At 26.8% G+C, this 21817-nt stretch overlaps 5 protein-coding genes across 6 annotated transcripts; 2 read left to right on the top strand and 3 right to left on the bottom strand.

The window, feature by feature from the left end:
• Window positions 1-45: 45 nt before the first annotated feature.
• Window positions 46-2533, bottom strand: LOC106788972 (alkaline ceramidase). Its single transcript, XM_014752736.1, has 5 exons — window positions 2238-2533; window positions 1946-2115; window positions 1614-1770; window positions 1299-1536; window positions 46-1222 (listed from the first exon to the last, which is right to left on the bottom strand). The coding sequence occupies exons 2-5, from the start codon at window positions 2036-2038 to the stop codon at window positions 901-903; spliced, it is 810 nt and encodes a 269-aa protein (XP_014608222.1). The 5' UTR covers window positions 2039-2115; window positions 2238-2533; the 3' UTR covers window positions 46-900.
• An 83-nt stretch (window positions 2534-2616) lies between these two features.
• LOC106788975 (probable small nuclear ribonucleoprotein Sm D2) lies at window positions 2617-3479 on the top strand. Its single transcript, XM_014752741.1, has 3 exons — window positions 2617-2734; window positions 2973-3228; window positions 3297-3479. Coding segments are annotated over exons 1-3 (363 nt in total). The 5' UTR covers window positions 2617-2732; the 3' UTR covers window positions 3402-3479.
• Window positions 3460-4829, bottom strand: LOC106788973 (proteasome subunit alpha type-6-like). Its single transcript, XM_014752739.1, has 5 exons — window positions 4718-4829; window positions 4441-4535; window positions 4267-4348; window positions 3752-4181; window positions 3460-3672 (listed from the first exon to the last, which is right to left on the bottom strand). The coding sequence occupies exons 1-5, from the start codon at window positions 4791-4793 to the stop codon at window positions 3615-3617; spliced, it is 741 nt and encodes a 246-aa protein (XP_014608225.1). The 5' UTR covers window positions 4794-4829; the 3' UTR covers window positions 3460-3614.
• A 416-nt stretch (window positions 4830-5245) lies between these two features.
• LOC106788953 (DNA repair protein complementing XP-A cells homolog) lies at window positions 5246-6743 on the top strand. The gene is made up of 5 exons (XM_014752704.1): window positions 5246-5512; window positions 5665-5776; window positions 5897-6021; window positions 6103-6379; window positions 6483-6743. Exons 1-5 carry the CDS (start codon window positions 5355-5357, stop codon window positions 6642-6644), a joined length of 834 nt encoding a protein of 277 aa, XP_014608190.1. The 5' UTR covers window positions 5246-5354; the 3' UTR covers window positions 6645-6743.
• A 914-nt stretch (window positions 6744-7657) lies between these two features.
• LOC106788979 (3-hydroxy-3-methylglutaryl-coenzyme A reductase) lies at window positions 7658-21541 on the bottom strand. Of its 2 annotated transcripts, none has more exons than XM_014752748.1 (9): window positions 21367-21541; window positions 12648-12883; window positions 11846-11957; window positions 11416-11497; window positions 11023-11320; window positions 10754-10905; window positions 9315-9846; window positions 8004-9244; window positions 7658-7941 (listed from the first exon to the last, which is right to left on the bottom strand). In XM_014752748.1, exons 2-9 carry the CDS (start codon window positions 12828-12830, stop codon window positions 7830-7832), a joined length of 2712 nt encoding a protein of 903 aa, XP_014608234.1. In that variant the 5' UTR covers window positions 12831-12883; window positions 21367-21541; the 3' UTR covers window positions 7658-7829. The 2 variants fall into 2 exon arrangements, with proteins under 2 accessions (XP_014608234.1, XP_014608233.1); XM_014752747.1 differs by lacking the exon at window positions 21367-21541 and adding an exon at window positions 15477-16374.
• Window positions 21542-21817: the final 276 nt, after the last annotated feature.

Here is a 21817-nt window from a genome sequence, read left to right on the forward strand (position 1 = left end):
CTTATATTATATTTGTTTTTAAAAAAAGATTTAATATATTTAATATATATTTTTAATATCTTTATTAATCTTATTGTTACACGTGTTTATTCATATCGTTAATTTTAATACACTGATACGAATCTTTTACTTATATATATCTTTTCTAAGTTCTAAGTACGCAAATTTGATATTATATATGTATGTGTGTACATAGTATACACTTAAATATAAATAATATATAACTACAAAATATATATATTTTCTTCTTATTCATGCTCAATAATGCAATATACTTTTAAGACATATAGAAACTTGCAATATTGTATCATGCACTTTTATGGAATACTATACGATAGTTAAATATCACGACAAATGTTAGTGTTATTTCATTAAGTATAATATAAATTAAAGTAAATTGTCTTTAAGACGTTCGCTTTGAAATATTCATTTCAATTATCTGAATAAAAAACAATTCAATTGTTTACACAGTTCAATTCTCAATTAATGTACTTAAAATTTTATAAATAATCATACATTTAATAAGCTAATTATCACATTGTTTTTTTTAAACAAATTATATACGATAAAATACGTAAATAAATGTTAACAATTAAATCAATTTAAAAACGAATTTAAATAAAAGATTTTTTTAAATAAAATTTCCGATATATACATATAACAATTAATTTAAATGTAAGTAATCTCCATAAGGACATACGTTATCCTCTCACATACTGTTTGGTATAACAATCTTACATTCCGCTCAAATGTATAAGAACGGATTTTGTATAAAATAGATATACAAAATATTTTGTGTTAAACACGCCATATTGTTGTTCGTTTTTTAATCGACTACCATTTTACTAAATGGATAATAAATGCACGTTATAGCCTTACTGATATGTTACTCGATGTTAATTATATGTTACTGTTTGTATCAATTTTAACATAACTTTTAATTGTTACGTATGGTATACCAAGTTCGAAATCGTTCCTTGGCCAATATCGAAGTATAGGCGATTGTTGTGGTCTTTCTTCCTTAACGGAAAAATAAGCAAAGAGTACTGCTGCTGTATAGCTTGCTATAAAAATGAATAGATGCCATAAGGCATGAAGATATGGGAAATTTAAATTTAACCAAGTATCGCAGAACAAACGATCATTTAACCAACACGCAACAGCTAAAATCCAAACAGCAGCGCAACGAACACCCAGTCTGTAGACCCTCATCGATGTTGTTCTTTAAACGAAAGTATGTAAATTCAAATCAATTGACTATTAAACATGATAAAAATATTTATAGATACAAACCATACCTTTTAAGTTCTATTATCATAAAACCAAATGCTGGTATACCAAGGCTCATTAAGGCAAATGCATTTAATGCTGGATGTACCAATGCCAAACCAGTAGCGATTAAAGTTGGAAAAGTAGCAAACATTGAAAAACGTTTTCTGTCATTACGGAAAACATTAGGAAAATATCTCCTTGGGAAAAACATACAAAAACCAGCCATGTATACCCATAATATAGCTAACTCGTCCAAAAGCTGACCTGAAATAACAACGATTGACATTTTTGTTAATCAATAACATATTATCTATTTTATTGATTTTGAATGCACATTTTACCTATTAAAGATAAAGTTGCATGAAAGTAGGCACTACTCACACCCACTATCATAAGTAGAAACCATATCACATGAATTCCTGGATTTACAAATCTTCCATAATCACGAAAAAGGTGCATTAATACAGGTGGAAGTAATAAAAAGACTACATTGCTCAACTGAAACAAAGAAAAAAAAAAACAAATAATGTTTGTTTCTACGAGTAGATAGAATATGAATGACAAAGAAAATGGCACGATAAAATGAGTCAACCTTCCTTAACTAAGTGATTTTCTTTATAGACAAAGAAAATTAATAAATAACAATACATATTAAATAAATTATTCCACAAACCGTATTCATAAATTCTGCAATGCTCGGTGATATATTATAATTTCCTTCGCACCAATCTATTGGAGAACTTCCAGCTTCAAACGGTTTCCACATGTTGATGTTTCTTTGTTTCCAAATATGAGATCCTCAATTCTATTGTGTAGATTTTTTTTTTTCTTTATATTCACATTCTATAAATAAAATGTTATATTTGTATTAATATTTATATTAAAATACATAAATAATATTATATTGTAACCGAACGAATGCTTGACAAGACAGTGATCAATTTTTCTGCCAAAATATAAACTACCTGAACAAAGAAAAATTGCAAACTCGACTGAGCTGCATAGCCGGAACCTGATGCATTTATATATACATACTATGTCGAAAGAATTTGACAAACAATGTCAAAAATGATTAAACGCGTTGAACTATTTCACAATTTATTTTTTACATTATTGTATTTATTATCATTAATGTAATTAAACTTTAGAAATATTAACAACAATAACTTCAATGTTCTGAGTTTTGAGATGGTGCCAAGAACTGTCAAAACTATTGAACACTATTTTTATATATATGAATGTGTGTATATATCATGATTTCTTTTTTAACCAATGAAAGATTAGGAATTGCTTTCTTTTAAGTCCCATTTATATGAAGGGTTTTGCATTAGACTGTATGATGTAGTTACATGAAAATAACTTGTATTCGATATACGATTAATATTACACATCGATATTACGGAAAGCAACACGCAGATTTATTTACTGGAAATTTCTTCAATTATTAAACTTTACAGAAGATGTAAGTAATTCATATTAATTAAAATATATAAGAATTTGATTGAGATTATAAATTCTAGACTGCGCAATAAATAACTTTTGTTTTGTTTAAATAGATTATATATTGTATAAAATTGATATTTATTTTATTGTAATAAGTTTGAAATAGGTTAGAATGTTTCATGTGAAACAGTATATTTATATACTACTTTTTTATAATGTTTTTTTTATTTTCAATTGCAATTATTGTTATTGCTTAGGTCATCCTTAACAAAACCTAAGTCAGAAATGACACCAGAAGAATTAGCGAAGAGGGAAGAAGAAGAATTTAATACTGGACCGCTTTCAGTATTAACTCAATCAGTTAAAAATAACACACAAGTATTAATAAACTGTAGAAATAATAAAAAGTTACTTGGTAGAGTAAAAGCATTTGACAGACATTGTAATATGGTGTTGGAAAATGTAAAAGAAATGTGGACAGAACTACCACGTACCGGCAAAGGAAAAAAGAAGGTAACTAATATTTTAAATGTGACAAATTTGTGATATGAATTAGCTTTTTTATATGTTTACTTTTTTAGGCAAAACCAGTTAATAAGGATAGACTTATCACAAAAATGTTTCTTCGCGGAGACTCCGTCATTCTAGTTCTTAGAAATCCTTTAGCAACAGCATCAGGAAAATAATTTAAACAATAGTTAGCTAGATAACTACATTGGATTTGGCTAAACTAAAGAATAAATGTTTTAATATAAATCACTCAATTATGACGTTTATTAATTTGTTGATAAACCAAATGCATCATTTCATGACATACATTTGTTTAAAATTTTGTAAGTATTGAAATAAAATTAATAAGACCTTTTTAATGTATTTATTAAAATCTTTACGTAAAATTATCAATCTTTCTCAGCAATTGTTGTTAAATGCTTATCAATTTCTTGTTCCGTCAGTACGCTATAAAAAAAAAGAAGAAAAACTGTAGATTATTATATCAAATGATACATTTTTATAGATCATTAGAATATATAATTACCGAAATTTAGGATTGTTCTTGGATACCACACCAACCTCTATCTCTGTTGGTTTAAAATCAACAGACAAGACAGTTGATAAACAAGTAATAGCTAATTGAATAGTCTCATCGAAATCGTAATTTTGTTTCTTCTTTAACTTTTTCTCCAAATAAGAATTAGCCTCCGTTTGCTTAGCACCCACAGATATAGCTTTATATCCGCAGAAATAACCAGCCGGATCAGTTTTGTAAATACAAGGACCCTTTTCTTTGTCATATGCAATAAGCATCATTGAACATCCCAACGGTCGCATTTCTGCATTTTGTGTATACACTTGACTGATATCTGCGACACGTCGACATAATGCATCTACTGGTATTTCATAACCGTGTTTATATCTAAAATGAGCAGCTTCGTATCTTGCTCGTTGTACTTGAGATTTGCTATCGGCTATAAAAAAATAAAGAATATAATTATAATTAATTATAATAAACCAAAGAATATAAAATATAAAAAATATGAATTAATTTACTACCTATCATGCCTGTCATAACACAGCCAATGTGTTCTGTAAGTTGGAATACATGAGTAACACTAGAAGCATCTAACAACTTATCCTGGAACGAAAAAATTAGCAAAAGTACATAAGATTTATGATGGCAATTAGTTGATCTTATTAAAATATTTATGAGAAAAGAGGTTATCTTACAGGTACTTTCTTTTGTGTCGCGAAAACTGCAGTATCTACACCTTTTACTGCGACAGATGTTAAACCACCTTGATTAATAGCTTTAAATGCATATTCTGTAAAATATATAAATAAATATAAAAATAATTATTAAATAAGTTTAAAAAGTTCGAATGCGCCATGTCATGACACAGTAATGTAAAAATTTGAAAGTTAATATTTTAACTTCAATTAAAAATATAATAAATTTATTTGGTATGGATCGTAGTATTAAATCGAAAAATTTTTAATTACTTACCTACTTGATAAAGCCGACCTTCCGGCGAAAAAATCGTAATGTGTCTATCAAAACCTGCACTACTACCTCGCGCCATGTTGATAATAACTGAATTTCATGGATCTTCAATGAAACGTCAACTCATGCTACCAATCATTTTTTCTACAATCCCTACTCTAATATTTATTATAATTATTATTTCTTTTATTTATATTTTAATGTATAAGTTAAAAAAATTATTGCACATTTTATTATCATACTTTTATTTCGTTATCATTTTTAATGTAACGTAAATTTTATTTTTGATTTAATTTCTATTCACTAACTGTGAGCGCAATGAGCGCTAAATTTATTTTCATTATTTATAAAATAAGGACAATTCTTTTGTAAAACAATTAAATATTGTTAAAATTAATAATTTAGTTTGAATTATTATCTGAAATCTTTTTGAATAATTTTTTAAATTTTTGTTTTAAAATTTGTCCAAATATGATCCATCTAGTTTTGTTTCTTAGAAACGATTTTATTTTGGCTCATTGTGTATACTCGTAAAATGCGTTAGTGTCTGCTAATCGTCGAGCAGTTTGGTTGTATTCGGAGATAATATATTATTTAATAAGAATCTTGATTATTTTGGAAGAATTTTTAATTCAATAAAATGTCGATTGAAAAAGTAAATAATGAAAGTGAATCAATTAAAGATACTGAATTGTCATTTGAAATGAAACAAGAACTTAAAGAGAGAGCTGAAAGAAATAGACAAAAAGCATTATTATTAAAAAAGTCTAAAATTGTTGTTCACCCATATAAAAAAGAGTATGTTTAATATTATAAATGTAAAATTAATTAATTTATTCAATTAATATTTTATATCAATGTAAAGTAATTTTTTAAATATATTATTTTTACTTGTTACTTGTTATTGTTACTTAATTTATTATTTTGATACCCTTTTTATTTTTGTAAAGAGAAAACAATGAATCATCCACGGGTAGAGCAATTCAGGTTCAAGGAAAACACGTTGTTGATAGTGGAGGTGGATTTCTTATAGAAGAAAATAATGAATTGGAAAAAGAAATGGTAAATAATTTATAAGTTAATAATAATCTATAAATTTCTACTTTGTTTCAACAGATTTTGTTTATCTTAAAATTAGTTCGATTTAAAAATATATTATAAATATTGTCTTTTTTTAATTAGTTGAACATTGTAACACAACCTGCGCCCATTATTAGTACATTACCACTTTGTGATGAGTGTACTAAAGAATTTAATGATTCTTACCTTCTTCAGACTTTTAATCTAGAAGTATGCGACTTGTGCAGGTATTTAATATAATAAATATTAAAATTAACAAGTATGTTGTATGTGTGTGTGTTCTTATTACAAATATTTTCTTTTTATAGAGATAGAGAGGGTAAACATTCTCTAATAACAAAATCGGAAGCTAAGCAAGAATATTTATTAAGAGATTATGATTTCGATAAAAGAGAACCAGCGTTAAAGTATATCACTAGAAAAAATCCTCATAATCCACGTTGGGGTGAAATGAAATTATATTTACATTTGCAAGTAGAAGAGAGAGCGTTGGAGGTTTGGGGGTCAGAAGATAATTTATTAAATGAAAAATTAAAGCGCGATGTGAAACGAGAGGAAACCAAGATGAAAAATTTTAATAAAAAAGTAACTGCTGTTATAATAACGATTTAAAAATTTCTTATCAATTCATTTCAATCGAAATACAATATGAGTTTCAAAATTTAATATTGTTTATTTTTTAATCTAGATAAAAAAGCTAAGAATGCAAGTAAGAAGTTCTCTATATAATAAATCGATTAAGGCTGATCATGTTCATGAATTTGGAGAGGAAACTTATAACGAAGATGATGACACATATTCCCATACATGTTTATCGTGTGGGTATGATGAAACATATGAAAAAATGTAATATTTCTTTTGTATATTTTTTATATTTTATTAAACTAATTCGTATCATTAAATATATTACATTGAATAAATTATAATAAGTGAACAAAAAACAAAGAAATGGAAAATAACTCTTGGTATCTAAAACATTTTCATAGAAAATTTAGTATCACTTGTTCTGAAACAAGGCAATAATAAATGTAAACAAATAACATATATAAAATAAAAAAATAAAACATTAGAATATATTTAGAAACATTAGTATTTTTGTACACAATCGTTGATTTGTACATTTTACAATTCGTTTATTTAATTGTTAACATAATTACATAATTATTAAAGGATTTTTTCACATTTTAAAACAAACTTGTTCAATAAGATATATTAAAAGTGTAATTATATTCAACCAATTACACAATGCAGTCTTTAATATTTTTTATCAATAAGTTTGATTTTATAGGATTTTTTTAATTTGCAAAAGCAAATGTTTTTGTGGAGACAATAATATATTACGATATCGACTCCAGATTTTCTATTATTTCATTGGCAAACATATTTCAAGTTAACCTATTTCTATATTTCTTGATTTTGCTATTTATTTTCTACCTTTCCATCAATAGTCTTTTTAATATTATTATTCATTTATTTTAAAAAAAAAAGCAACATTATTTCAAGCATTATATTGCACTATTTTTAGTTAAAATATTACATTATTTTCAAAATAGGAGTTCTCATACTTAAATTATTTCCTATGTCTAGATTTTTTGATTGTGATTGAAGAAATAAAAAAAAAAAATAAAAAGCGATATTCTCATATACATTTGTACAAGTGAGAACTTACGAATGTTAATCTAACATCCACAAATGATAACCAAAATATCAATGTAAAAACAAAATAATATTAATATAAAATTATTTTAAATCATAGAAAATAATTATATTTTAAATCAAAAATATTAATATTATTAATATTAATATTATTATTATATACATTAGTATATTTGCTTTATGCTTTTAGGCTTGTAGTTTTTTTTTAAAAAGTTGTTGAAATTTCTATTGTCATGTTTATATATTTAATAAGAAACGTGGAAGAATTATTTTATATTTTTTAATATTGTGTTTTTTAGAGACACACCAAAAATCATGAAGGCAGCTTGAAAAGTACCACTTAATTTTTCATAATATCATTAAAAATAATACACTTACGTTAATATTCTGAACACTCTTTTGGTGAAGGTAATGATATACTTGGAACAGATAATTTTTTATCTTTATCACTTTGCACAATGCTCATAGGATTGCTTACTGTAGTCGATGATCTGAAATTAAAATTATTAAATGATAGTACAATGAATATCATCAAGGAATGAAAATGACATACCTATTATGCCTAAGATGACTTTTGACTAAATGTCCAGCTGTTAGAGCGGCCATTAGAGATAATTCTCCTGCGAGCACTGTAGCACAAACTATCCTTGCTAATCTACTAGCATTTTCACCAGGTTCTTCTACATTGGCTCCCTTCACACCTAACATAGCTAAACACGCACTTTGTGCTGGAAGTCCAGTCCCGCCGCCAATAGTACCAATCTCAATACTTGGCATTGTGCACGAGACACATAAGTCTGTACCATCTGGTCCCCAAGGTTCCATCAATGTTATACAATTGCTACTGCTGACATTCTGTGCAGGATCTTGTCCAGTGGCTATAAAAATTGCAGTCACTATGTTGGCAGCATGAGCATTGAATCCACCTACGCTACCTGCTACTGCTGATCCTATCATATTTTTGCTTATGTTGACATCAACTAATGCATGAACAGATGTCTTTAATACACTTTTCACTATTTCTGATGGCACTACTGCTTCACACACTACACTTTTACCTCTACCTTCTATCCAATTTACAGCAGCTGGCTTTTTATCTGTACAGAAATTACCACTAAGTGATAATACTTCCATATCAGGGAAATATATTTGGACAGTTTGCAGCGATTTTTCTGTTCCTTTTGAGAGCATGTTCATTCCCATGGCGTCGCCTGTTTTAGCTACAAAGCGAATAAACAAATATCTGCCAGCAATACGTGCATGGATTTTGATCAATCTAGCAAATCTACTAGTTTGATCAAAACTAACTTTCATTTCTTGAAAATTTTCTTGATTTTGCATCCATGCCATAGCTTCGCTAGCTCTTACAATGTTTGGAAATCGGACGACAGGTCCTCTCGTCATACCATCTGCCACTATACGGCTTGTAACTCCGCATTTCAATAATGCTCTACTACCACGATTAGTAGATGCCACTAAACACCCTTCAGTCGTAGCCATAGGAATGTGGAAATATTCTCCATCAATCAGTAAAGGTCCAGCAACGCCAATGGGAATAGGAATATAGCCAATAACATTTTCACAACAGGATCCTAATACTTTAGTATAATCATAATTTTTATATGGTAATTCTAGTAAATCATCGGTAAAATTTCCAATGGCGCCTAATAAGAGGCGCCTGATGCCGACACCTCTTTCCATATTTCCAACAGCTTTTTCCAATTGATATGCAGGTATATATTTATGTTCTACTAATTTAATTATTTCAGTATCTGTTAGTGCACTTGCTCCAAGCTACAAAAAAATGAGAAATATTACTATTTTATTATAAAATTGATTATACAGATATTATCATTTTGCTTACCTCGGATCGATATATTTCAAGACATTCTTCCAGATTTCTCGGTTCAATAGATCCATGCAGTAGGTCTGCATGATTTGATAAATCTGTTGAACTTACTTTTTCATCGGTTTGTACTTCTTTATCAACAAGTTCTACGTTATGTTCATTTTTCATTTCTATCCAATCTCCATTTATTTCAGATAATGGAAAAACTGGTTGTTGGATAGACATTGTCACTCCGAATCTTTGTCTTAACGAAACATTCATTTTTTCAGTACTTTCAGATTCGATGATGTTCTGTGTATCTTCTTGAAATCTCAACTGTTTCGCTATATCTTCTTTATCTTCAAAGAAAATAGATTTTATAGTCAATGCTAATAGCAGGATCAGTATAACAATATTGTCCGCGCTAACTGATATCCAATTCATTAAATATTCTTCAATATCTGAATGTTTTTCCGTTTCGTTATACGTATTTACTACAATATGTGAATTAGTTGATACTGCACTTTCCACTGTATGTTTATTTCCATCATTTTTAAATGGCCAACGGCTGCAAAACAAATTACGATGAAAATATAGAATATGAATATCAGAACAAAGCAAAATATATATAGATATCTACATTTAAATGTTATATTATTATAATATAGGATGTTCACCCGTCAACGGTTTTTCTTAGACTGAAACTAAGCTAAAGATGATGAAAGAAATGTGATAAAAAAGATTAGAATTATGTCCTATTTATTTTTAAACTCTCATTTCACTCTGTATAGAATGCCAATACATTTTTCATGTAATATTTACACTCGTCATGGATTAACATTATATTTACATATATTATACACCAATGTAACTATTATATATTACATTTTTTTTCTTACGAAAAGAAAACAAGAAAATAATTTATCAAATATTTTTTCAACGAAATTTAAAAAATTTAAATATACCCTGATAGCCTGATGAAAGAATAAAAAAAAGAAGAAGAAGAAGAAAAAAGATAAATTATTGTATGGCTAGCAACGAAAAAGATTGTATATAGAACACAATTTAAACGCGAAAATTTTAAAAAACAATGCATACATATATTTATATACGTATATTTTATCGTTTAAACGTGAAATTCGTTAATTCATAAAGATATATAGAAATATTTGAAATATACGATATTTAACAATAGCGTTGAACCATTCATTGAATATGGACTAGATGTATGCCTATGTCAGTGTCACGATGTGAAACCCTGACCTGTTAAATTTAGGAATAAATACTGCCACACAATTGGAAACGTAAAACTGTGTGTAGCAAAGGTCAAAGATAGAAGCGATAAACATTTTTTCTTTCTTAGAACTTTATAGAAAGCTCGTTGTGTTATACCATTAAAGATTGAGATGCATAAAAAGATAGAGTATTTTTAAAGTAGAGGAAAAAGAAAAAAGAAAAGGTTATTGTTAAAATACCTGTTTGCATGAACCATGAATAAACCAGCAATCATAATAAGTTTAACACGTTCTACTACAGGATTTGGTTTTTGTTCCTCTTCGTTGAAAGAATACATCATAAAAATCTTATCTGCACTTAATGGACCCTTACTGTTATTTCCTCGAGAAAGCTGAAAATTATGAAAAGTTCAATATTAAAAAAATTTATTATTAATATTATAATTATAATATTTAAAAAATAAATATGGATATATATATATATATATATAAGAGTAAAAAATAATTACCTCGAGAATAAGTGATAAGCAAGCAGGATAAAACGTCAAAAACACTACATAATTTACTATTGCACCAAGACACGCGAAACTGCAGAGTAATTCCAGACGTTTAACACCTGATAATGAACCTATTCCAATAAGGAGTGTTTCAACTATAGTATCTAATGTTATAGTTGGACCCAAAAGAGACATTCCATGAGCAATATTATCACGTACTTCTTCTTGATTTCTAGAACTTAAAGCTAACTGTGCTAAGACAGAAGCTTTCGAAAGATCAATTAAAAGAAAAAAGAAGAAGAGTGCATCCCTGTAAATAAATAAATAAATAAATAAATAAATAAAGAATTTATTTAGACAAGGAATTTTTTTTAATTAATAAATTTTATGAATCAAGTAACTTACTTTAAATCGAAGATGTTACTGAAATTTACGACACTGGATGTAAATACTATGCTTGAAAACACTGTAAACAAGCCAGCAATACCTGAATATAAAAAATAAAAAGAATTAATTTCTAAGTTGATCTATTTAAGAGAAATATTAGATTTCTCATGCTAATAAGGCGAAATTTATTTTTATCACTAATAAGTATTAATAATCATAAGAAAAAAAAAACTCTAAATTTATAACATAATTATAAATAATTAATTAATATTGTTATTATTATTTGTATGCAAAGAAAAGTTTTTCGTTATTAATAAAAACTTTCTCTTTTACGTTTAAGCTTTCACATTTACGAAAGCGTCGCCCTATAAATAATATCTAATTGATTATTATTAATTATTCGAAATAATCTTTTTATTTTGATATATTCAATTAATTATTAACTCACCTAATATAGATTTCGAACCAAGTTTTTGGAGACGTCGAAATCGATGATATGTAAAAAGAATTGCGAGACATCGAATTATGGTCATAAATATAATGTCCGCAGCGCTTAAATCCTGAACGATTAATAATACATTTAATTTTAAAAAACACATATATATATATATATATCTTTTAATAATTATGAATAGTTATTATAATTATCAACTTTTTGAACTCGATTTCTTTTCTAATATTTTTGCTTGTCCATTTGTATTCATTTTTAAGTAAACTAATGCTTGGATTATATGTAAGCGTAAAAAATTTATTTCTTTAGAATAATATTTAACTAATAAATAAAAATATAACAGACTAAAAATATGCTACGACGTTAAATAATTATTTTCGCCTTCTCAAAGGTAACATATGAGTGTTCAAAGGGTTAAATAATATTTTAAATAAAAATTTTAATATTATTTAAAAAAAATATTTATGTATACACATACAAGGCCGTATTCATGGGTGTGCGAACTATGCGGTGGTGCAAAGCCCCTTTCCGTTGAGGGCACCGCTAAGCGCAATAAAGTAAAAAAATAAAATCACACACACAATTAATTTGGTTTGTAATTATAGAAATTAATATTTACATGCATAAAAATTTTGTGTATTTGATTTAATTAATTAATTAACAAGATATATTTCTATTTAAAATTTTGATAAATGTTACTAATTTTTTGGAGCCCGTCTCGATTGTTCATTTCGTGAACAACGAGCTTGTACTTGTACATAAATATTAATTTTATTTATTAACATTAATAATAACTTACATCAGGATTACACCGACCATGTCGACAATTAATTGATACAGGTAATACACCTGGATCATGAGCTTGTCCATTAGCAGTATCCATATTTAACATACAAGCAGTAAGGGTGAACGTTGTTACGATCACTTCTAATGAATGGCTAGCACAAAATCTGCCATGTATTTCAAACAGTTTCGATAACATTTTGTCTTCCTTATTTCTTTTTTTACCAATTTCCGTTCTTGCAATATCCAAATCTACAAAAAAATGACTGAACGTTTATTTATAATAAGAGTATTCAAACTTGAACTTAAAAAAATTATATCCATCCTCCAAAAAATAAATGATAAATAGGGTGATTATATAAAACTTTAAAGACAAAAAATAATAATAATAATAATAATAATTATAAAATAAAAATGAAAAAGTTAAGAATAAAATTAGCGTGTATTATCCTAATCATTATGTTTATGTGAGATCGTATTCATATAATGATTATTTTATTTTATCTAAATACTTAAGAAAAATTATTAGAACGACCTTACTACTGATATCTTCCTACAATTAGTTAGTTCTGATAAACTTTTAAAAAGGAAAACAAAAATAAAAAGAATTTTAGAATAAGAAAAAATATCCAGTTCGAACACAAAACTCTATTATTAGGAATTCTTTGACATCTAATTTCGAAGTAAAAAATCAAGCATGTCTGCCAAGGTTGGTGACTTTCTAAGAGTTAACTACTCTTAAGAGTTTCCACATACTTGGTTGATTACTGACCCCTTTTTAAGTTCAATGATGATTAATACGTAACATCGATTTCGCTCGATGATAATATTTTTCTCAATTATTATTAATCGCTTATATTTTATTTTTGAGAGAGAGAGAGAGAGAGAGAGAGAGACACATACACACAACAATAAAAAACAAATTCGTTAAAAAAAATACCAGGTTATATAAATAATATAATTATCAAGGATGCTGAATAACTTAACTCTGTTATTTAATTTCGAAATATACAAATTAAATTTAAAAAAAACTGAAAATTTTAAATTTTAACGCAAACTTTTTTACGTTTGTAAGAAAATGATGTGTCAGTATTTGAGGTAAAGTTAAAAAATATTAAAACACTCAAATAATTCTTTTAATGTTTGAATAGAGTATTCTTAAAATAAATAAATAAATAATAATAATAAATTAAAAAGTATAATTCATTTTCTTTAAATAAAGTTTTATTAAAATTATTAGAATGGTATTTTTTTTTAACCACGTGATATAATATTAAAATAAGTTTAGTCGGCATGATTAATATCGAATATCAAAATTATATATCGAATATCATTTTAGCTGATAAAATTTACTGATAAAGCTAAAAAATTCATTACGAAAATTCTGTTTTTATCAAGTAAAATATGAATCCTTTTTTGTATATTCTGCATAATGTCGATCAAATTATTATTATTATTATTATTAAAATAATTATTAATTTTCTTTTTCTTCTCTGCTTTTCAGCCCGCATTGTTTTATATTATTTTTTCATACTAATTATCCCACAAAATGCATTTTAAATGCAAAAAAAACATAAATTATAAATTATAGATAATATTTTTAATTACGTGGCACGGCTTGAGTAATATTTGATATACCATTTGGCCTAAGAACAAATTTATAATAAAAATTGATCTCATTTATAATCAAAGCAGAAATAGCAGTAGAGTACATTTAACGAATAAAGGTAAAAAACATTGTAATATATAAATAAATACATAAAAAAGGACATTAAACTATTTACTACTGAAAAAGACGGATAATTTAATAAAGAAAACTATTCAAGATACGGGCATAACCGCGTTAGACCGCAAAATCCACATAATCTCTCTTCTACGTATTAGAAAATCATCTTCTCAAAAATTATTACATTTTCAACTTCTAAAATACTTATTTTGACCAATTGTTACATTACAATAAGCGATAATATATTGTTGTAACCACTTTCTTTGACATTCACCTTTCACACAAATGCAAATATCGCAATGCCAACGAAACGCATGAAAACCAGCTCTCTCTCTTTCTCTCTTTTTATCTTTTTATCTTTCTATCTTTCTTTTTCATATATACTTTTCTGTTTAACGTTTCTCTTTTCAAATACGTTCGGCTTGCACAAACCGGGAGAGAGAGCGAAAGATCGTTTCTCATCAATGTGAGGTAATTTTTTGAACTTGAAGAACTGTTCATAGAAGTATAGCACAGAACTAGACTTTCAATCGTGGTACGTTCTGCTTTTATGCTTTGCCTCGCTAAATTAATGTTTATTTTTATTACTTTTACCATAAACATTTCATGCGAAGATAAAAAAAAAACAATTATTTTCTTATAAAAACCATTGTTTATCGTCGTACTGCGTTTCGAAGAAAAATACTCCTTCTATTCTATCCTAGCTCTCCCTCTTCCTAATCTCTCAAAAAATAAATTATATATTGTATTTTTAGAATCCGATAAGTCTGTCTTCTTTTTCTAAAATACGCATACACGCAGCTTTTTAAACGAATAGAAAATACTAAGAAACAATCGTGCCAAAACTTTAATTTCATTTCCTTGAACTTGTATTTATGTATATAAGAGCGCATGTGTATTTGAAGATGCTTCTTTTCAAAGAACGAAATCGTATTCGTAGAAGCCCAAAGTTTGCCGCAACGATGACGCACATGAATATTACAATATCCATGTACATATATTTTTATATATGTGATGCTTATTGCAATAAACCACGTGGTATATATTTATGTATGTATGTATATACATTTTCGTCTCTTTTTAAATGGTATATATGTATAATGTCGCGCACAATCATACCTGTTTCGCCCTCCGTTATTGTCGACGTAGATAACAACGATGATGTTTGCTTCTCGAAGAAAGGATCGAGAGACGCTTCAATTTTCGTATTTTGTCTCATACTTTTTCCCCTTTCATCTGTTTATTTTTTCCCTTTTTTCTTTTTTTTTTCTTTTTTTTTCTTTTTTTTTTTCTTTAAATATTAAGAGAAAAAGAAAGGAACAAAATAGTAACAAAACTTTTTATTATAACGACGAATCTATTTTTCGAATTTAAAAAGCGAAAAGTATTTTGATGTTAATTTTGTTCTCGTCAAACGTACAATACATAAGTTTATCGTATCGAATAAAAATGCCCGTGAAAAGTTAGAGCGTGTAATCGGACCTACTCGTAGAGACTCTCCTTTCGTTCAAACTTTTACTTTCGTCGAGAAAGACACACCGGACAGTGGAACGATTTCGAGGGGGGAAAAAAGGAGTACGAAGAAGTAGGAGGACCGATAAACGCAATCGGGTAGAAAGTTGTAAGGTGAAAACCGTGTGAGACGATACTAACGAATAAATAACCGAAACTCTTCTTTTTTTTTCTTTTTTTTTTTCTTTTCCAAATGCCAATTCTGTCACGTAAAAAGCGACAGCAAGTGCTACTATGACAATATATTGAAAAAAGAAAACAAGTATGATTACGACGAAGATGACAACACAACGCGACAGAGAAGACGTGTATATGTATGTCTTATATTAGATGATAGACAACGAGTAGTATTCTCGAACCAACTAACGCAAATGACGAAATTCTACTGCCTCATTGAGACTACTTCTCACGGATTTTCTTTTCTCCTTCTTCTCCACCTTCTCCACCTTTTCCACCTCCTCCTCCTCCTCCTCTTCTTCCTCCTCTTACACCTCATCATTATTTAAATATTTATCATTAACAACTAAGTATATTTTTAAAGTATGATCACAATCGTATAGGTCAAAGATAGAGTACGAAAAAAAATAAACTAGTGTGTGGATAATACCGAAATAAGCGGGAATTGGCACTAATAGGACCGAATCATTGAAATAAACTTGAATGAATATAATTTTAACGGAAACCATGAGATTTCTATGACACAAATTTAACACCTCGTTTAAGGCAGTCTTTTTATTAGGGTTCCAATTTTCTTTTTTTATCATGATCAAGGATAAATGGTTATAACTTGTACGAAGTGAAAGTTAATAAATTTGCCTTTTACAAACATATATATGATTCATAAAAGATACATAAAATTATTTAAAGGATAATTAAACCTAATCGAAAAGTATATTGCAATATTATTTCGTTAAATGTAATAGTGACAATATAACTAAACAGGGAAATATATTTCTAGAACACGATTGCCGTTAAGTAACGTATTTAAGCGATATTTTATTCTAACTACATACGTGTAAGAATATTTTTATATGCTAATAATAAATATGAGAAAAAAGAAAAAAACAAAAGTTATATAAAAACTATGGAACGTTTTATTTATTTATCTATCCATCTATTGATCATATAAAGCTGATCATTCAAGTTAAAAATTATCATTTTTTTAAATGTTTGTAAAAAGAACAAAAAATAATCGAATGTTAATTAACGTGATTAGAAATATTAATAACTCAAACGAAAAAAAGATATATGAAGGTCATAGTCAAACACATATGTAAATGCACCTTTCTCTGTCTGTCTCTATCTTATGTGAAACTTATTGTTTGAATTATAATAAACACGTTTTTCGTGTCAAATTACGTGTAACATAAAAGCGATTAACTATATCTCATTAAATTTCGTCAAAAAAAAAAAAAAAAAAAAAAAAAAAAAATTATTATCAATTTATTGTATATATCAATAAAGTAATTGGAGCAAAACTTCTTTTAAATGCAAGATAAATTTATTAATAACATTTATGCGTGCTTAAACGTGTGATCTCTCTATTGTATTACTTAAATATTTTTTTTTTTTTATAATAATAATCGTGCAATAATTTCTCGTGCTTTCCCTCTCTTTAAATGAAACTTCACAATCTAAATTAGACTAGAAATCGAATAACGTACAATTTTCTGAATGCAAAATATTTTTAAGTAATTCCTTCCTTCTCTCTTTCTCTCTTAAAATGATTCTTTCGAGAAATTCACAATAAAAGGATCCTGTTGTCGTTCTAAAATAATCTAAATCCATCCGAAAGTTTACGTTAACGTGATTTCCGTGCTTTTGTTTGGAAAACCAACGATGAGTGAAAAGAGAAATCGTGAAAGAGCAGAAAAGCTCGACCGAAAGTAACTTACTCAATTATAGTCAACAATTTCTGTAATAATCATAAAAATTTATTTTTAGAAAATTCATGTGATAAAATCATAAAAATATTTAAAAACTTAAATTATACTTTAATCCGCTGTAAATCAAATTTTTGTATCACATCTATAAACAAAATAATTAGAGTTGGCCAATTAATGAACAAATGATCTAGTTAATCTTTTAAATAAATTTTATAAATAAATTATTTTTATCTCCCTTCTCGGAAATTTTCTTAATTTGACTGATACGACGTATCAGTATATTAATTATATTTTTTTATTTTTAACGATCAAATAGATTAAAACCAATTAATTTAAATTTACTTCGAGATATTAACTACAAAAAATTATTTTAAAGAAATCCAAATAAAAATTTAAATTGGTGTAAGTCCAATCGAGTCACATTTATGAAAGAACATAAAGTTCACATTTGTATATATGCCTTCCTTTCTACTAATTTTAGAATAGGTATACCTGTTACTATATGAAAGTAACGATTTGATAATATATTTTTAAATTTCTACATTATTAGCTTTGACAACTTCTATGATCACAATAAATTATTTCTCAATTTTACTAAGGAATATATTTTATTGTTATCTCGAAATAAACAAAAAATAATTAAATTTTATAAAAAATATTTAGTTTCTTGATTTTTTATTACTGGTTTTGCATATAATTTTTTCGCATTAAAAAAAGTCATATTTATTAATAACAAAAATAGCATTCTGTAGACATAATATGCTAATAAATATTGATAAAAAAGAATATAAATAAAGATAAGTACAACTTTTTATCAAAGTGATTATTTTTCCCGGAACTATTTGAAATACAAAAAAGGCTAGTAGTTGTCTGCTATGTCTTCGCGAGCCGTGCATCTTTATTATAATTGTTTTATTCTTGCTCAATCAAATTCGTTATTCAATGGTACATTGCGTGATTGTAATTTAAAGTTACATTAAATGATTCTTTGTTGGGGGAAAAAAAGAAAGTAGCTCTAGGAGAAATAGGCATGACACATATACTAATTAATTCCTCTTCCTTTTTAAATAAAAGTAAGTAACTAATAAAATAAAAAATATAAATTTGAAGATAAGATAATTTGAATAATTTGAAAATACCAATCGAATTATTACACAAAATTATTCTTAATAAATAAAAATTAGCAACCGGACGTCTGCGCATAATACGTAAAACCGTTCGAACGAGAAAGATAATATTTAAAGTTTATGGCAATTAATAGATACGTATACTTACTACACTTCTTCTATATACCCTTAACTCGACCACCCAAAATATCTTGTTTATTTCGTACGATAGAAAACAATGATAGATGAAAAAAATATTCTGTTCGAAGGCGCCTATATAGTAACAAGCCGAATTTTTACTTTGACATTTTTTTCTATCGTACGAAGTAAGCGAGATATTTTAGATGGTCGAGTTAGGCGAAAGACCCTGTATATACGTAGGTGAATTGAAAAGTTTTTTGAGCCTAACATTGAACAAATTTTTTTCAGTCAAACTAATATTTATATCAAAAATACAAGTATTTTTGTTTTTATTGAACCCATCCTCGTATATAAAAAAAGTCTCAGTTTCTTTCCTGCAAAATTTTACCAACATATACTATAAGTAAAAATAAGAAAAACTGTTATATAACACAAGCTCTTACAAGCTTTATTAAAAATTTATAACAAAAATACAAAATAATAACGAGCTAGTGTTTTATCGACACAGCATCAAAATCCATTATAAATGTTTATTTGAATATGCAATGATAACATATTTAAGCCTCACATTTTACCGAAGAATAAATTGTAAAAAAGAAATACTGTTAAACAAACTTTTTAAAAAACTGTTTAAAAAACTTTTAAAAAAATTGTTTAAAAAACTGTCAAATAAAGTTGTTTCAAAAGATCCTACCAAATGAATTACAGCCAGAATTAATAAAAGATATTTTATTATTATTTTGACAATATTTATAGATCCAATCGTAGGATTCGTGAAAAAAATTGGGCCGTTGGACTGACTGGACCCGGGGACTCGAACCCGGATCTCCCGCTTTCTGGGCGACTACTCTTTATCCATTGAGCTATCCAGGGCCCATCGTCCAATCTCTTCACGAATGCCTATTTAAGTATTTGGCATGGAGGCGCTCGTCCTATAATTAAATAGTTATCCTGTACATTATGCAATACTAGTACGGCAATAATCAAATTACCATTATCCCTAACAATGGATAGATCAGAGATGACCAATTCTTTGCTTCCAAGATCACCAGAGATCGCATCAATGGATGATTACTTGTCGAGCATAGTGAAATAAGATGTTTATCAGAAATAAATTATTACGTGTCAGGAATGAATGCACAAACGACTTATGATGTATTTGTTGTAATTATTGAAAATGAGAAAAAATTAGTAATAAAATAAATTCTGTTCTCTGTAAATATCAGACCTGCATTTATAATGGGCAACATTTTTAAATGGAATTATAATTTGAATCAACAATCTATTCGAATAGCTATCGAACAAAAAAGCATTTCGTTATAATTTTTTATAACAAAAGTTTTATAACATGTATATATAATATTTTTTGTATTTTTACTTATATGATATGTTGATAAAATTTTGCGGTAAAAACTAAGAGATATTACAAATGACTCGTTTATTTTTAAAATGGCATAAGAAATTCTTTTTTTTCTTTTTTTTTGTAAATAAAAAGATACCGTTCAATAGTAATTATTCGATTTTTTCGAAAAAGTGTCTTATACCACTTTCAAAATAAACGGCTCAAATATAAATAGACGTATTGGGTTGGAAACTAAGTCATGACGAATTTTGTCGATAGATTATTATTATAATTACCACTCACTTAGTTGTTAATCCATATTTAGTAACTTTTGCTAGAAATATATTTTATCAGTTGATAATTATTGAACTTATCTAGTAGGCATTAAACGTTATTTTTAAAGTTATGTTTAAAGAAAATTCTTCTCATACGAAGTTAGTATTTTTTTACATCATTATGATATATATTGTATATAATTATATAATGTTAATTCATTAACTTCCATAAGTTATAAAATTATCATTATTATAATGCAGTTTTTTCATCCTATTTTTGATTCTTTATTATATATTCTATACGTATTTACTTGTAGAAAAAGATAAAACTTATATAAGTCACGTTAAATAACATTACTCAATTACTATAATTATTTCAAATACGATATCCAAATAATTTCGGATACGTAGTTCTTACTTAAAAATTTAAACTATATATAGCTAAGCATTCAAATGTTACACCTAATTAATAACAAAAAGAATAAAATAATCTTAGATTTCAATACATAAATAAAAAATGATAAAATTATATACAATGTTTTAACATAGCAAATTAAAAATGAACATTTTAAGCACACATACACACAACAATAATATATTGACAATATTATTATAGCAAATTAAATATAAAATTTATAAGATAATCAAATTGTTCCAATTTGTTCAATAAGCATGTAAAACAAACGAAAATTTGTTACACATAACCTTGAATAAAATTAGTAATGTTATCATGTCGACAAAACTTACCGTTCGTTTCAAAAGTATACCAGTCGGTCGGTAGATCAAAGTAACAACATTATTAAATAAATATCGGCGAAACTATTTCTTTATGTTTTTTTATTTAGGTACCCATGTTATCCCTTTAATACTATGCCGCCAAGTACAAATGTTGAAGTTTATAAAAATTGAATCGTAATATCAACTGCACCTCTAGTGGCTTTCTGGCGTACTAATTAGTCATATAAACTACCTGGTTCAAATGTTAAAAATTTTTGAACATGTTTATATTTTTTATTATAACGTAATATTATTTATATAACAAATATATCTTGCATTTAATGCACAAGAATATTTATTTTATAAATTAATATACGATAAATATAATTGATCGATTATTTATTTTTGGGAAAATATAAAAATATAAATATTGAATAAATTAAATTAAAATCTTATTATGTCCAAAAATGTTATCATGTTC

This window comes from Polistes canadensis, unplaced genomic scaffold (genome assembly GCF_001313835.1).
Source record: "Polistes canadensis isolate GaletaPanama2010 unplaced genomic scaffold, ASM131383v1 scaffold_158, whole genome shotgun sequence".
NCBI lineage: Eukaryota > Metazoa > Arthropoda > Insecta > Hymenoptera > Vespidae > Polistes > Polistes canadensis.

Bases quoted from the DNA above. Each gene is read 5' to 3' on its own strand.
- LOC106788972 (XM_014752736.1), bottom strand. From the start codon at position 2,038: ATGTGGAAACCGTTTGAAGCTGGAAGTTCTCCAATAGATTGGTGCGAA. The intron at 1,771-1,945 runs GTTTGTGGAATA...TCTTTGTTTCAG, and splicing joins TTGCAGAATTTATGAATACG to TTGAGCAATGTAGTCTTTTT. The intron at 1,537-1,613 runs GTAAAATGTGCA...TTGTTATTTCAG, and splicing joins TGCAACTTTATCTTTAATAG to GTCAGCTTTTGGACGAGTTA.
- LOC106788975 (XM_014752741.1), top strand. The intron at 3,229-3,296 runs GTAACTAATATT...TTACTTTTTTAG, and splicing joins CCGGCAAAGGAAAAAAGAAG to GCAAAACCAGTTAATAAGGA.
- LOC106788973 (XM_014752739.1), bottom strand. From the start codon at position 4,793: ATGGCGCGAGGTAGTAGTGCAGGTTTTGATAGACACATTACGATTTTT. The intron at 4,536-4,717 runs GTAAGTAATTAA...TATATTTTACAG, and splicing joins AGGTCGGCTTTATCAAGTAG to AATATGCATTTAAAGCTATT. The intron at 4,182-4,266 runs GTAGTAAATTAA...ATTTTTTTATAG, and splicing joins TGTTATGACAGGCATGATAG to CCGATAGCAAATCTCAAGTA.
- LOC106788953 (XM_014752704.1), top strand. From the start codon at position 5,355: ATGTCGATTGAAAAAGTAAATAATGAAAGTGAATCAATTAAAGATACT. The intron at 5,513-5,664 runs GTATGTTTAATA...ATTTTTGTAAAG, and splicing joins GTTCACCCATATAAAAAAGA to AGAAAACAATGAATCATCCA. The intron at 6,380-6,482 runs GTAACTGCTGTT...TTTTTAATCTAG, and splicing joins TGAAAAATTTTAATAAAAAA to ATAAAAAAGCTAAGAATGCA.
- LOC106788979 (XM_014752747.1), bottom strand. From the start codon at position 15,576: ATGAGACAAAATACGAAAATTGAAGCGTCTCTCGATCCTTTCTTCGAG. The intron at 10,906-11,022 runs GTAATTATTTTT...CATAATTTTCAG, and splicing joins GCTTATCACTTATTCTCGAG to CTTTCTCGAGGAAATAACAG. The intron at 9,245-9,314 runs GTAAGCAAAATG...ATTTTTTTGTAG, and splicing joins TTGAAATATATCGATCCGAG to CTTGGAGCAAGTGCACTAAC.